Below are 10,410 nucleotides of genomic sequence, written 5' to 3' on the forward strand. Positions count from 1 at the left end.
GTTGTTTTTTTTTATCTGTAAAAATGGGAATGCTCATACTTATCCTGGAGGTGCTGTGAGGATCATATATGTGAAGTACTATACTTTGCACAGTCCCTCGCACACATCATAGGTCCTCCTATTCCCTTAGCTTTGCCTGGCTCCTTCATTACATGATGTTAATTTGTGCAATTCTGGACTTTCCCCACCACCATCCAAGACTCCCCCTCTTTGTGTGCCCTTGTTCTCTGCTCATGCTGTTGGCTCTTACTGATGAGCTGGTGATTCCTTTCCAGATGTCCAACATCACAGTCACATACAGAGACGGCCGAGTGGCACAGCTGGAGCAGGTGTACATCCGTGGCAGCAAGATCCGCTTTCTCATTTTGCCTGACATGCTGAAAAATGCGCCCATGTTAAAGAGCATGAAAAATAAAAACCAAGGCTCAGGGGCTGGCCGGGGAAAAGCTGCTATTCTGAAGGCCCAAGGTATGTGCTCCTCATGCACTGGTTTTAACATGTGTGTTTGTCATGTATCTTTTAGGAAAGGGCCCTGTTAATTGCCTGGGCATGGGGATGGACTTTGACTTCAGTCATCTCTACATCCACTGTCACCCTGAAGGCTTGGGGACCCCACCTGTGAAGGTCTGGGGGCCTTGTCTCGCCTTCTCTCTCTTGCTTCACCTGATTAGATTCTTAGGGCTTATTCAAAATCCAAAGTGCCTCCTTAGAGAAAAGGAGACTCCTGTCTTCAGGAATAGATAAGTCTACAATGAATTCTGGGAGGCCCTTTGTTTCCAGAAATTCTGTCCGGAGGCTTACTCTTATCTGGTTTGCTGAGCAGGGTCCCTGTAGTTTGGATTAGCTGACTCCTGAAGCAGTGGGGCAACAGTTCCCAGAGAGGCTGGGGCCCTTTGTTGACCCCCAGTGTACGTGGGGGGAAAGGCTGATGATAGGGATCCATTTTCATGCAAGAAATCAGTTTTAAGCCATCTTTACTGAACTTCTGTTTTCAAATATTCTTGTATTTGAAAATAAATCCTTCCTTCTAGCATATTCCCAGTGACCTTCTTTAGTCTAGCCTTTCTTTTGGGTTAGCCTAGTCCAGAGGTTTTATATTTGGGTCCATGAAAAGCTCTGCCATGATGATTATTTAGAAAGCAACTGTATTCATTACAAACTGTATGTTGGTAGAAAATTTTATAGTGCAGGAAGTCACTGGATTCTCCATCAGTATCTTTTGTTGCTGTGCATATTTTATATATATGAGGTGGCTTTTGAGTTTAAAGATGCAAGAGTAATCCTTTAAAATGTGCTTCAGAAAAGCCAATCAGAGAATCTCCTTTCCCTTCCTAGACAAGTGGCATTTGTGGGCAGGTAGAAACTGGAAGCTCTGGACCTTTGGGTGAAGGAATGGTTTTCAGGAATACTAGCTTTCTTACTAGAACTGCTGTTCTCTCTGCTTTCTCAGGGAAGGGCTGCCCTCATTGTCACTGTGTAACTGCACCATCTTCTCTAACAAAAGGTGTAATCCAGTAGTTGTACACTAGAAGGCACATGGCAGTGAGTTTGCCCAGGCCCATTGGCTTCTGCCTGGGTCATCTGTGCTTCTGAGAATCTCTTGCTATGGTCCTATCAGCATGTCATTGGGTTCTTGGGTGACTTCCCTCCCTCTTAACAGGCACTATAAGTGGGAAAAGGGGTGAGGCTCCAATTAGTAGCCATCAGAATATTTTCACTTGTCTTTCAAAGCTCCTGGTTCTCTCCTAGAACTCTTGGGGTCATAGACAACAGCAGCTTGTTATGCCCTTTGTATGGGGTGTGGTTTTGTTTTGCTATTATGAAACATTTCATATTGTAGGATAGCTCAAAAAAATAATAAACCTGTCACCCAGATTTAACAGGTGTTTAGCATTTGTTTCAGAATTTTAAGTGTGAATTAAATTCATCTGTCATGGTTTATTACCTCACCATAGTCCAGCTCTGGGAATTCATCTTTTCTTTGGTTCTCACACTTGCTCCCCTAACCACCTTAGCTTTCAACACCCTGACTCCTGGCCTCTTGTTGAGAGCAGGGCTGGATTGGAAGGCAGGAGTTTGGTGCCCACTCCAGCTCTGATGCTGGGCGTCAGTCCCCATGCGATGGGGAAATGGCATGGGGTGGGCATGGTGTTGGGCCAGATGGCCTTCCAGACCCTTTCCTGTGCCAGTGTCCAAGAGCTCTGGCTGTTGCGTGGCATGAGCACTCACTGACTTCACTGACCTGACCTTTTCCTTTCTTTCCTTTCAGTGGCTGCAAGAGGAAGAGGACGTGGAATGGGGCGTGGAAACATCTTCCAGAAGCGAAGATAAATTTATCTGTTGAACAGAACTTTGCCATTATTTTTTCCTTTAGATTGTCTGGATTCAAGGGGCTATATGCTTATGTATATGTTCTAGGTTTTCTTTTGACCTCTTTAGATCAGGGGAAATGTTAAACTAAATAAATATGGCGGTGATTGTTTTTGTTTTTGTTTTTATCTTTTTGAAAAAAATGAGGACTGTGTGTTCATTTTGGAGTTTGTGTTCTGTTTGCTTTGGCAGCAAATTAAACTTTGACACCCTGGAAGGTGTCCTGGGAGAATGCCAGTACTTTGAAATCACATAGTTATTGATAAGAGTTTAAGCTGCTGTTCAGGCCAGTTGCTGGTTAAACCCTTGGAAAAACTCTAAGAGCGCACTGCCAGTCTTGGTCTCTAGACACAGTCACTTGCACCTGCTTTGTTCAGGTAACCTTTGTGGAGATGTCATCAGCTCAGCTTGAGCAGCAGTGCGTGGGTGGTCCTGGCCAACGGAAAGGCCCACCATTCTGATCTTTGCAGCCTAGAAGCCCTAGTGGCTCAGCATTTGGCAAATGTAAGCTAACATTAAAAGATAATTCAGGGAGTCCTAGTGGCCAACATCTGTGACTCCTGCACTGGCGTCATAACCAGTTTTGTGGTGGTTTGCAGGGACAGATTCTTATGCATTTATCAAAGCATCTCAGCATACATTAGCACAGCCATAGTTTTTAATGTAGCAAAGGTAGAAAGGACAAGGTATGCAAAGCAGATAGCTGACACAAACAAATTGGAAAAGCAGCCTTGAAATCATATGCTGAAAAGAGGTCTTGTCAGGGGTTCAGTATAGGATGAGCTTCAGCAGAAGCTTGTTAAGAGAAAAGGGATTGATTGCCCTTAGAACATTGCTCATGGGACACACTGTTCGAGTAATAGAAGAAGAAAATCCAGCATAACTGTTGACCAGGCATTGAGTAGGGATTTTCTTATTTTTTTCTTAAGTTTATTTTGTGAGAGAGAGAGAGGTGGGGAGAATCTCAAGCAGGCTTCACACTGTCAGCACAGAGCCCGATGCAGGGCTCAATCCCATGAATCATGAGATCACAGCCGGAGTTGAGAGTTGTCACTTAACCGAGTCAGCCAGGCACCCCTCAAGTAGGGATTTTCTAACCAGCTTTGTCTTATAATCATGGCACCACCATAATGTAACAGACCTTGCATTATTCCTATAATAAAAGAACTCCTCAGGAACAAGATTCAGAGTGCTGATCAGCTACTGCAGGCACATAAAATTTCAGAGACCCATCCCCCAGAGCAGCCCCTGTGCCTCTTGCTCTAGCACCCCTAGCTCCTCTGACACATGTGGATGAAGTATGCTGGTGGTCCTGTAGGCTGTGCTGCCTCAGCGGAGGGGCTCCTGGACTAGGGCCCATCTCAAATGAACTTCATGTGAATGGAGTTTAGAGTTCATTTGTTTTAGATTTGGCCAAAAGTTAATGTATTGTTTCTGGTAAGGAAAGAAACTATGCTGAGTTGCATATGGATGGAGCAGAATTTCTTGAAGTGTTTAGAAGTGGAATTCTAGACCTTGTGATATCCAGTACCCTGCATAAATTCCCTCTTCCCTGCTCATGACCTTGATTTACAGACATTGATTTATTGGCTTATTATTAATGAACCCTACTGAATTATTAATATAGTTAGAACTAGTTTTTTTTAACATTTCAAATTTTATTATTTTAGTTGGCATAACAACTGATTTTTATGGAGGTTTTTTATTGGTCAAATCAATCTTAATTGTAAAATAATTTCTACTGAATATTAACAGTATGCATGCTAAATGTAAAGATTACTTATTTTTATTTTTTAAATTATTTTTTGTTATAGTTTATTGTCAAGTTGGCTTCCATAGAACACCCAGTGAGAGCTGTAGTTCTCAATATCAGCTTAGTGGTCTTGTTAGGAAGATTCTAAGACCCCACCCTTGGAGATGGCTATTCAGTAGTCTGGAGTAGGACCTAGGAATCTGCATATTAAGCAATGCTTTTGCCAGATAAATCTGATTTGGTATATCAGACCACATTTTGATATCCTGGACTAGAATTGTCATTTTAGTACGGTCACTACTTAAATTATACGTTTATAGTCAACAAGACTTTAGTAACACATTATACTTAATTATCACTAATGGATTGCATCCTGGATCTGAAAAGCTGAGTAGATGTGGGTCACCTTGGGGACCGTGCAGAAATACCAATGTTGCATGGTTCCACACAGTAAAAACTACTTGAAACCCTGCCTAGATCCTGAAAAATGAAGGGAGTTCTCAATTACAGGGTTTTTTTGTTTTTGAGACTGAGAATCCCAAGCAGGCTCTGCACTGACAGTGTGGGGTTTAAACCCATGTACTGCAAGATCATGACCTGAGCCAAAATCTAGTCAGACACTTAACCAACTGAGCTACCCAGGTGCCCCTATGGTTTTGTTTTCACAATGAATTTGAAAAACTACATTAACAAAGTAAGTTTGTACAACAGCTTTATATCCTGCATTTTAGGAAGAATATCAGTTATTTTGCATTGAAAGAGCAAATAGTTGTGTGAGGTTTATTATGAAAAACAGCAGCCCTCCCATCCTATCTGCTCTTCCCCATTTTCTCTGCTTCACAGTATCCCCTTTCAAATGTTGGCTGCTAAGTTTGTATTTACCTACATGTCTCAAATATAAATGTGTGCTTGGCTATTTACTGATGTTTCTATTTTAGGCATTTTGACTTCAATCTCCCTCTTGCCCACCATGCATGTACTCCCCATCATCCATCTCCCTGACATAATTCTAGTTAGATGATATTAAGTGTTTACCTTATGATGGAGTATTTAAATCATAGCTGAGCTACGTAGTGAACTAGGTTACCTTCCTGCAGAACTTTCTTTTCCCTAGAATTAATAATTCTCTTGCATTTTTATTAATTATTAGCTTTTATTTTCTGTCCACTTGTTACTAGTTCAACCCCAGAGTTCTCTAAGGGCATTAACATCTTCTATTTTGTCAATTTCTTGACCTGGTCCAATCTGAACTGGTTCCCCCTTGTGCCTAACATAATTGCTCTCATTGTGGGCTCTCCTGTGAATCTCTCGTTTTCTGTGTAACTTCATCCCCTTGGTTTAGTACCTCATTCTGATGAGTGCTTGAAGTAAAAGGGGTGCATGGGAAGTAGTTTGAGAGACTTGCATATCTGAAAGTGTCTTGTTCTCTCATACTTGATCAAGTATGAAATTTTAGTTTGGAATATATTTTCCTTTAGAATTTTGAAGGCATTGTTACTTTTCACCTAACATCTAGTATTGCTGTTAGAGGAACCCGAAGCCATTCTGAGTTCTGATTCTTTGTATATGACTCTTTTTCTCCCTTCTGTCACCAGTGTTTTGAAATTTCACAGTGACAGGCCTTGGTGGAGGTCTGTTTTCATGCACTTGGTAGGCTGTTGTCAAACCCTTTCAGAATGGACTCTTGTCCTTCACTCCTGGTGCTCCTGGGAAACTTTCTTAAATTATTTGTTAATGATTTCTTATTTTTCTGGTTTTCCTTTCTGGAATTCATGTTCTTCAGATATTAGATCTGGACCTATCTCTGTTTTTCTTTTTCTTTCTGTCCTTACCACCTCCTATTTTCTTGTCTTTTGATCTTTATGGAAGATTTCCAAGTTGATTCTCTGTGTTCCTTTTTTTTTTTTTTAAATTAGGACCTCATTCCATGGTTGCAGTATCTTATATCTGAGGACTTTAATATGCTTTGTTGAAGCTTTCATCTCCCTGCATGATGTTTTCTTTCTCCCTTTTCTTTATTTTAAAATGTTTTATCTTTTGAGAAAGTGCAAGCAGGGGAGTGGCATAGAGGGGGGACAGGATTCGGAGCAGGCTCCACACTGATAGGCTGACAGCAGCAAGTCAGATGTGGGGCTCAAACCCACAAACCGCAAGATTGTGACCTCAGCCAGTCAGACGCTCAACCGACTGAGCCATCCAGGTGCCCCTTGCTTTTTAAATTTTTGGTGTCCTTTTTGTTTTGCTTTTAGTCTTTCGTGTTAATGGACTTTCCTTAGCTACCTGGCAATATTGGTAGTCTGCTTATATTTACAGGTGGGATAGTAAGAAGATGTGTTGTGAGGTGAACTGATTGAACTTTTGGTAAATCCCCAGCCACTGTCCATATCTGTAGGGCTTTCCTCTTGGGCTCTGGTCAGGTTCCCTGGAGGAAACTTCCAGGCTCTTGTCAGGAGGCTTTACCTTGAACTGCTGACCTTGTGGGGGTGCAGTGAAGGAAGAGGGCTGGGGAGCTTCAGCACTCTAATATGCCCAGATTCACTTGTCTTCCAGGTGTCTGGAAAGGTTCCTAGTCCAGAAACTTACACCCTCTAGAGGAAAAACTTCCAACTTTTTGCCAAGCTTGGGGAGGGGCAGTCTCAAGATCACATGACACCTGGATATTTAATTAAGCACATTCTCTCTTTAAAAACATGTATTTTCTTTGAAAATACATTACTCTAAAATGGGGTGGGAGGAAGCTTGGCAAGATGAAGAATATACACAACAAAAAATGATGTCAGATAACTAGACCAAGATTTAAGGGATGGATTCTGGTTCTACCTACCTCCACTACTACTCTCCAAGGCCCTGGTTATCAATGCAAGGGAGGGTTTAGATTCAGTTGATCCCCTGATACTATCTCAGCTTCTGTGTTCACCTGGTGGGTATCCCATAAACTTAATAAATAAGCCTGCACTAAATTTTTTCTGCCTCTGGCCAAATGGATATTAGTGCCTGGATTTAGTCTTGTGCCTAAAAATTAAAACTCAAATATCGAAGGAAAGCAATCCCTGAGAGATGGGAAACAAGATGGGTTTACTGCCTTGTGGGAGTTTCTGAGCACTGGAACAGGGAGGGGGAACTGAAGGGACCCTGGCAAACTACCTGGGTTGGGGAGTCTGAGCTAAGAGTTCAGAGACGTCAAGGCAACTCATGTTCATGGGACAGAATACCAGAGAGAAGAAAGCTGTACAGAGAACCCGGGAGATCTGTAGAAGGGCCCTTTAGAGTACTCAGAATACTGATCATGAGAATATAAGGAAAGTAACCAAGACCAGGGAAAGAACCATCAAAAAGGATTATAACAGTGCCAGGCATTACACAAGGCTGAGATTTGTTCCTGTTCCTACCAACCAGATAAAAAATTCACAGAATATTGGGTAGATCATTGTTTGAAAACATACCAAGGATTTTGTACAGGTACAGTAAAGTGACAGACATAGAGATAACTGCCTTTAAAGAAGTTGATTACAGTTCCCAAGAGGAGGGAGAGTGCCATGCCATTCAGGATCACATGAAGAAACCTCAGGGTGGGTCAGGGAGCAGTAGGAGTGAGGGGAGAGCATGACCCAAACCATTTATTGTGGTTTCCATGGGGAAAGAATGGGCAAGGCAAGATAGACAAGTTTGAGTAAGCTTAGAATTGGTTAATTCAAATAAAAGCAGAGGGTTATTGGCTATAGGAACGGTCTCTAGTTGTCCGTAAACTGGCCCTGGTGTGATTTCGGACAGGAAATGCTGGTTTGGTGTGTGATAATTAGGCAAAGGTGGTTGGAGTTAGAGTTGATTAGTAAGTTTGTATATGAAAGGCATGCTCTGCAGGTAAAGTGTTTACTCTCTAGGCAATTTCCAGGATTAGTAAGGCCCCAAGAGTCAAAGCATCATATAAATAAATTTAAAGGCATTAAAAAATGTTTAAACAAAATTAGAGGCACCTGGGTGGCTCAGTTGGTTACGCATCTAACTCTTGGTTTTGGCTCAGGTCGTAATCTCACGGCTTGTGAGTTTCAGGCTCACATCTGGCTGTGTTGACAGCTCAGAGCCTGGAGCCTACTTCAGATACTGTCTCTCTCTTTGCCCCTCCCCTGCTCCCACTCTGTCTCTCTCAAAAAGAAATAATTTTTTAAAAAAGATGTTTTCAGACCTACAAAGGCTGGGAAAAAATTCATCACCAGGAGACCTACTATACAAAATATGTCAAAGGACATCCTTTGGGCATTAGGAAAATTATACCAGATGGAAATCTGTTTCTACACAAAGGAGTGAAGATTGTGTTATGGGGTATATAACATATGTAAAAGTAAAATTCATGACAATATTGGCAAAAAGGCCAAGAGGAGAAGGGAAAGCATACTATTGTAAGATTTTGTATATTAGAAGTGGTATGTTATTTGAAGGTGCACTGCGATAATTTAAAGATATATAGTATAAACTCCAAGCAATTCTGTTTGAAAACAAAACAAACTCAAATGTCCATCAGTTGATGAGTGGATAATAAACAAAATGGTACATCCATACAATGAAATATTATTTAACCATAAAAAGAAATTAATTACTCATACATGCTACAAGATGGATGCATTTTGCAAACATGCTGAGTGAAAGAAGCCAGGCAAAAAAGGCCATGTATGTTTTCATTTATATGAAATATAGTCCATAATAGGCAAATTCATAGAGACAAAGCAGATTAAGGTTTGCCAAAGACTGGGGAAGGGAGAGTAGGGACTGCCTGCTTAATGGTGATGGGGTTTCCTTTTTGAGGTAGTGAAAACATTCTGTAATTAGTGATGATGGTTTCACAGCGTGGAGAATGTACTAAAAGCCGCTGAATTGTATACTTTAAGATGGTGGGGCACCTGACTGGCTCAGTTGGTAGAGCATGTGACTCTTGATGTTGGGGTTGTGAGTTTGAGCCCCAAGTTGGGTGTAAAGATTACTTAAAAATCAAATTTTAAAAAGGTTAAAATGGTGAATTTTATCCCAATTAAAAAAAAGAGGTGGCTGGGTGGCTCAGTCGATTAAGCATCTGACTCTTGTTTTTGGCTCACGTCATGATCTCATGGTTTGTGAGCCTGAGCCCCACTCTCAGCTCAGAGCTTGCTTGAGATTCTCTCTCCCTCTCTCTGTCCCTCTCTCATTCATGTGCATGTGCGCTCGATCTCAAGTAAATAAACTTAAAAAAAGAGTTAAGCCAATAAAGGAGATTTATGATGGATTCATAAATATTCTAAAAGGAGACAGTAAAAGAGAAAGTGGGGAAAAAAGAACAGATGGGGCAAATAGAAAATAAATAGCAAGATGATAGGTCATCAATAATGGCCTATTGAGGGGTCTGAGCCCATGGTCTCTGCTGTGATGTAGAGGAGGCTGGTGGCAGCCACCATGGTGGTTTTGTCTCTGTCCCCCCAAAGAGGCAGCCATGGCGCAGGTGGAGCAAGGTGTGGTTGAGGCCAGGCCAGGTGAACTTGGCCCCCAAGGCTGGTGGCCAGGTATGGTAGGGAAGGAAGAATTAGCAAGGGGAAAAACAAGGATGGAGGACATGCTGATGTGGTGAAGTACCATCAGATGCACCTGCAGGAGCTGTGTGCATTTGGTTGGTGGACTCCTTACGGAAGGAAGAAGATAATAGAACTTAAACCTTGTCTCACAAGGCTTTGGTAGAGCTAAAGAAGAAGACAACCAAGCAAGGGTCATCTGAAATTGAAATTAGCTCACTAATAATCTCAGGACAAAGTTGAAGATCATTACTGAAGCATAAGACCTTTACAAAGATGGTTGGGGTGCCTGGGTGGCTCAGTAGGTTAACCATCTGACTTTTGGTTTCAACTCAGGTCATGATCTCAAGATTTGTGGGTTGAGAATCTAAGCATGGAGGCTGCTTGGGTTCTCTCTCTCACTCTCTCTATGCCCCTTCCCTGCTTGTGTGCGTTTTTTTTCTCTCTCTCTTTCTCTTTCACTCTCTCTCTCCCTCTCTCTCTCAACATAAAGAAATAATCTTAAAAAAAAAAAAAAAAGACATGAAGATGGTTGATATAAAGGCCTGGGCTGAGTATGTTGTGGAATGGGCTGCAAAGGACCTGTATGACTTCCTTACAACAGTTATTTTGGTTGTTATGCCATTGTTTCTAGTAAATGCCATAGTGTCCCAGAAATTGGCCAAGATGATTGAGGCCAGGGAAAAGGACCAAAAGAAGAAACAAAAATGTCAAGAAAATATTGCAAAAGCTAAACAACTAAAAAAGCATTGA

At 41.6% G+C, this 10,410-nt stretch overlaps 2 protein-coding genes across 2 annotated transcripts; both read left to right on the top strand.

Annotated features, from left to right (window-relative positions):
- The first annotated feature begins 218 nt into the window (after positions 1-218).
- SNRPD3 (small nuclear ribonucleoprotein D3 polypeptide) lies at positions 219-2,482 on the top strand. Its single transcript, XM_039223842.1, has 2 exons — positions 219-468; positions 2,270-2,482. The coding sequence occupies exons 1-2, from the start codon at positions 234-236 to the stop codon at positions 2,329-2,331; spliced, it is 297 nt and encodes a 98-aa protein (XP_039079773.1). The 5' UTR covers positions 219-233; the 3' UTR covers positions 2,332-2,482.
- A 7,697-nt stretch (positions 2,483-10,179) lies between these two features.
- Positions 10,180-10,410, top strand: LOC120225647 (small integral membrane protein 15-like). Its single transcript, XM_039223830.1, has one exon. The coding sequence runs from the start codon at positions 10,180-10,182 to the stop codon at positions 10,408-10,410; it is 231 nt and encodes a 76-aa protein (XP_039079761.1).

Source organism: Hyaena hyaena, unplaced genomic scaffold (assembly GCF_003009895.1).
Source record: "Hyaena hyaena isolate Hyena2069 unplaced genomic scaffold, ASM300989v1 scaffold_1462, whole genome shotgun sequence".
In the NCBI taxonomy this organism is placed as follows: domain Eukaryota; kingdom Metazoa; phylum Chordata; class Mammalia; order Carnivora; family Hyaenidae; genus Hyaena; species Hyaena hyaena.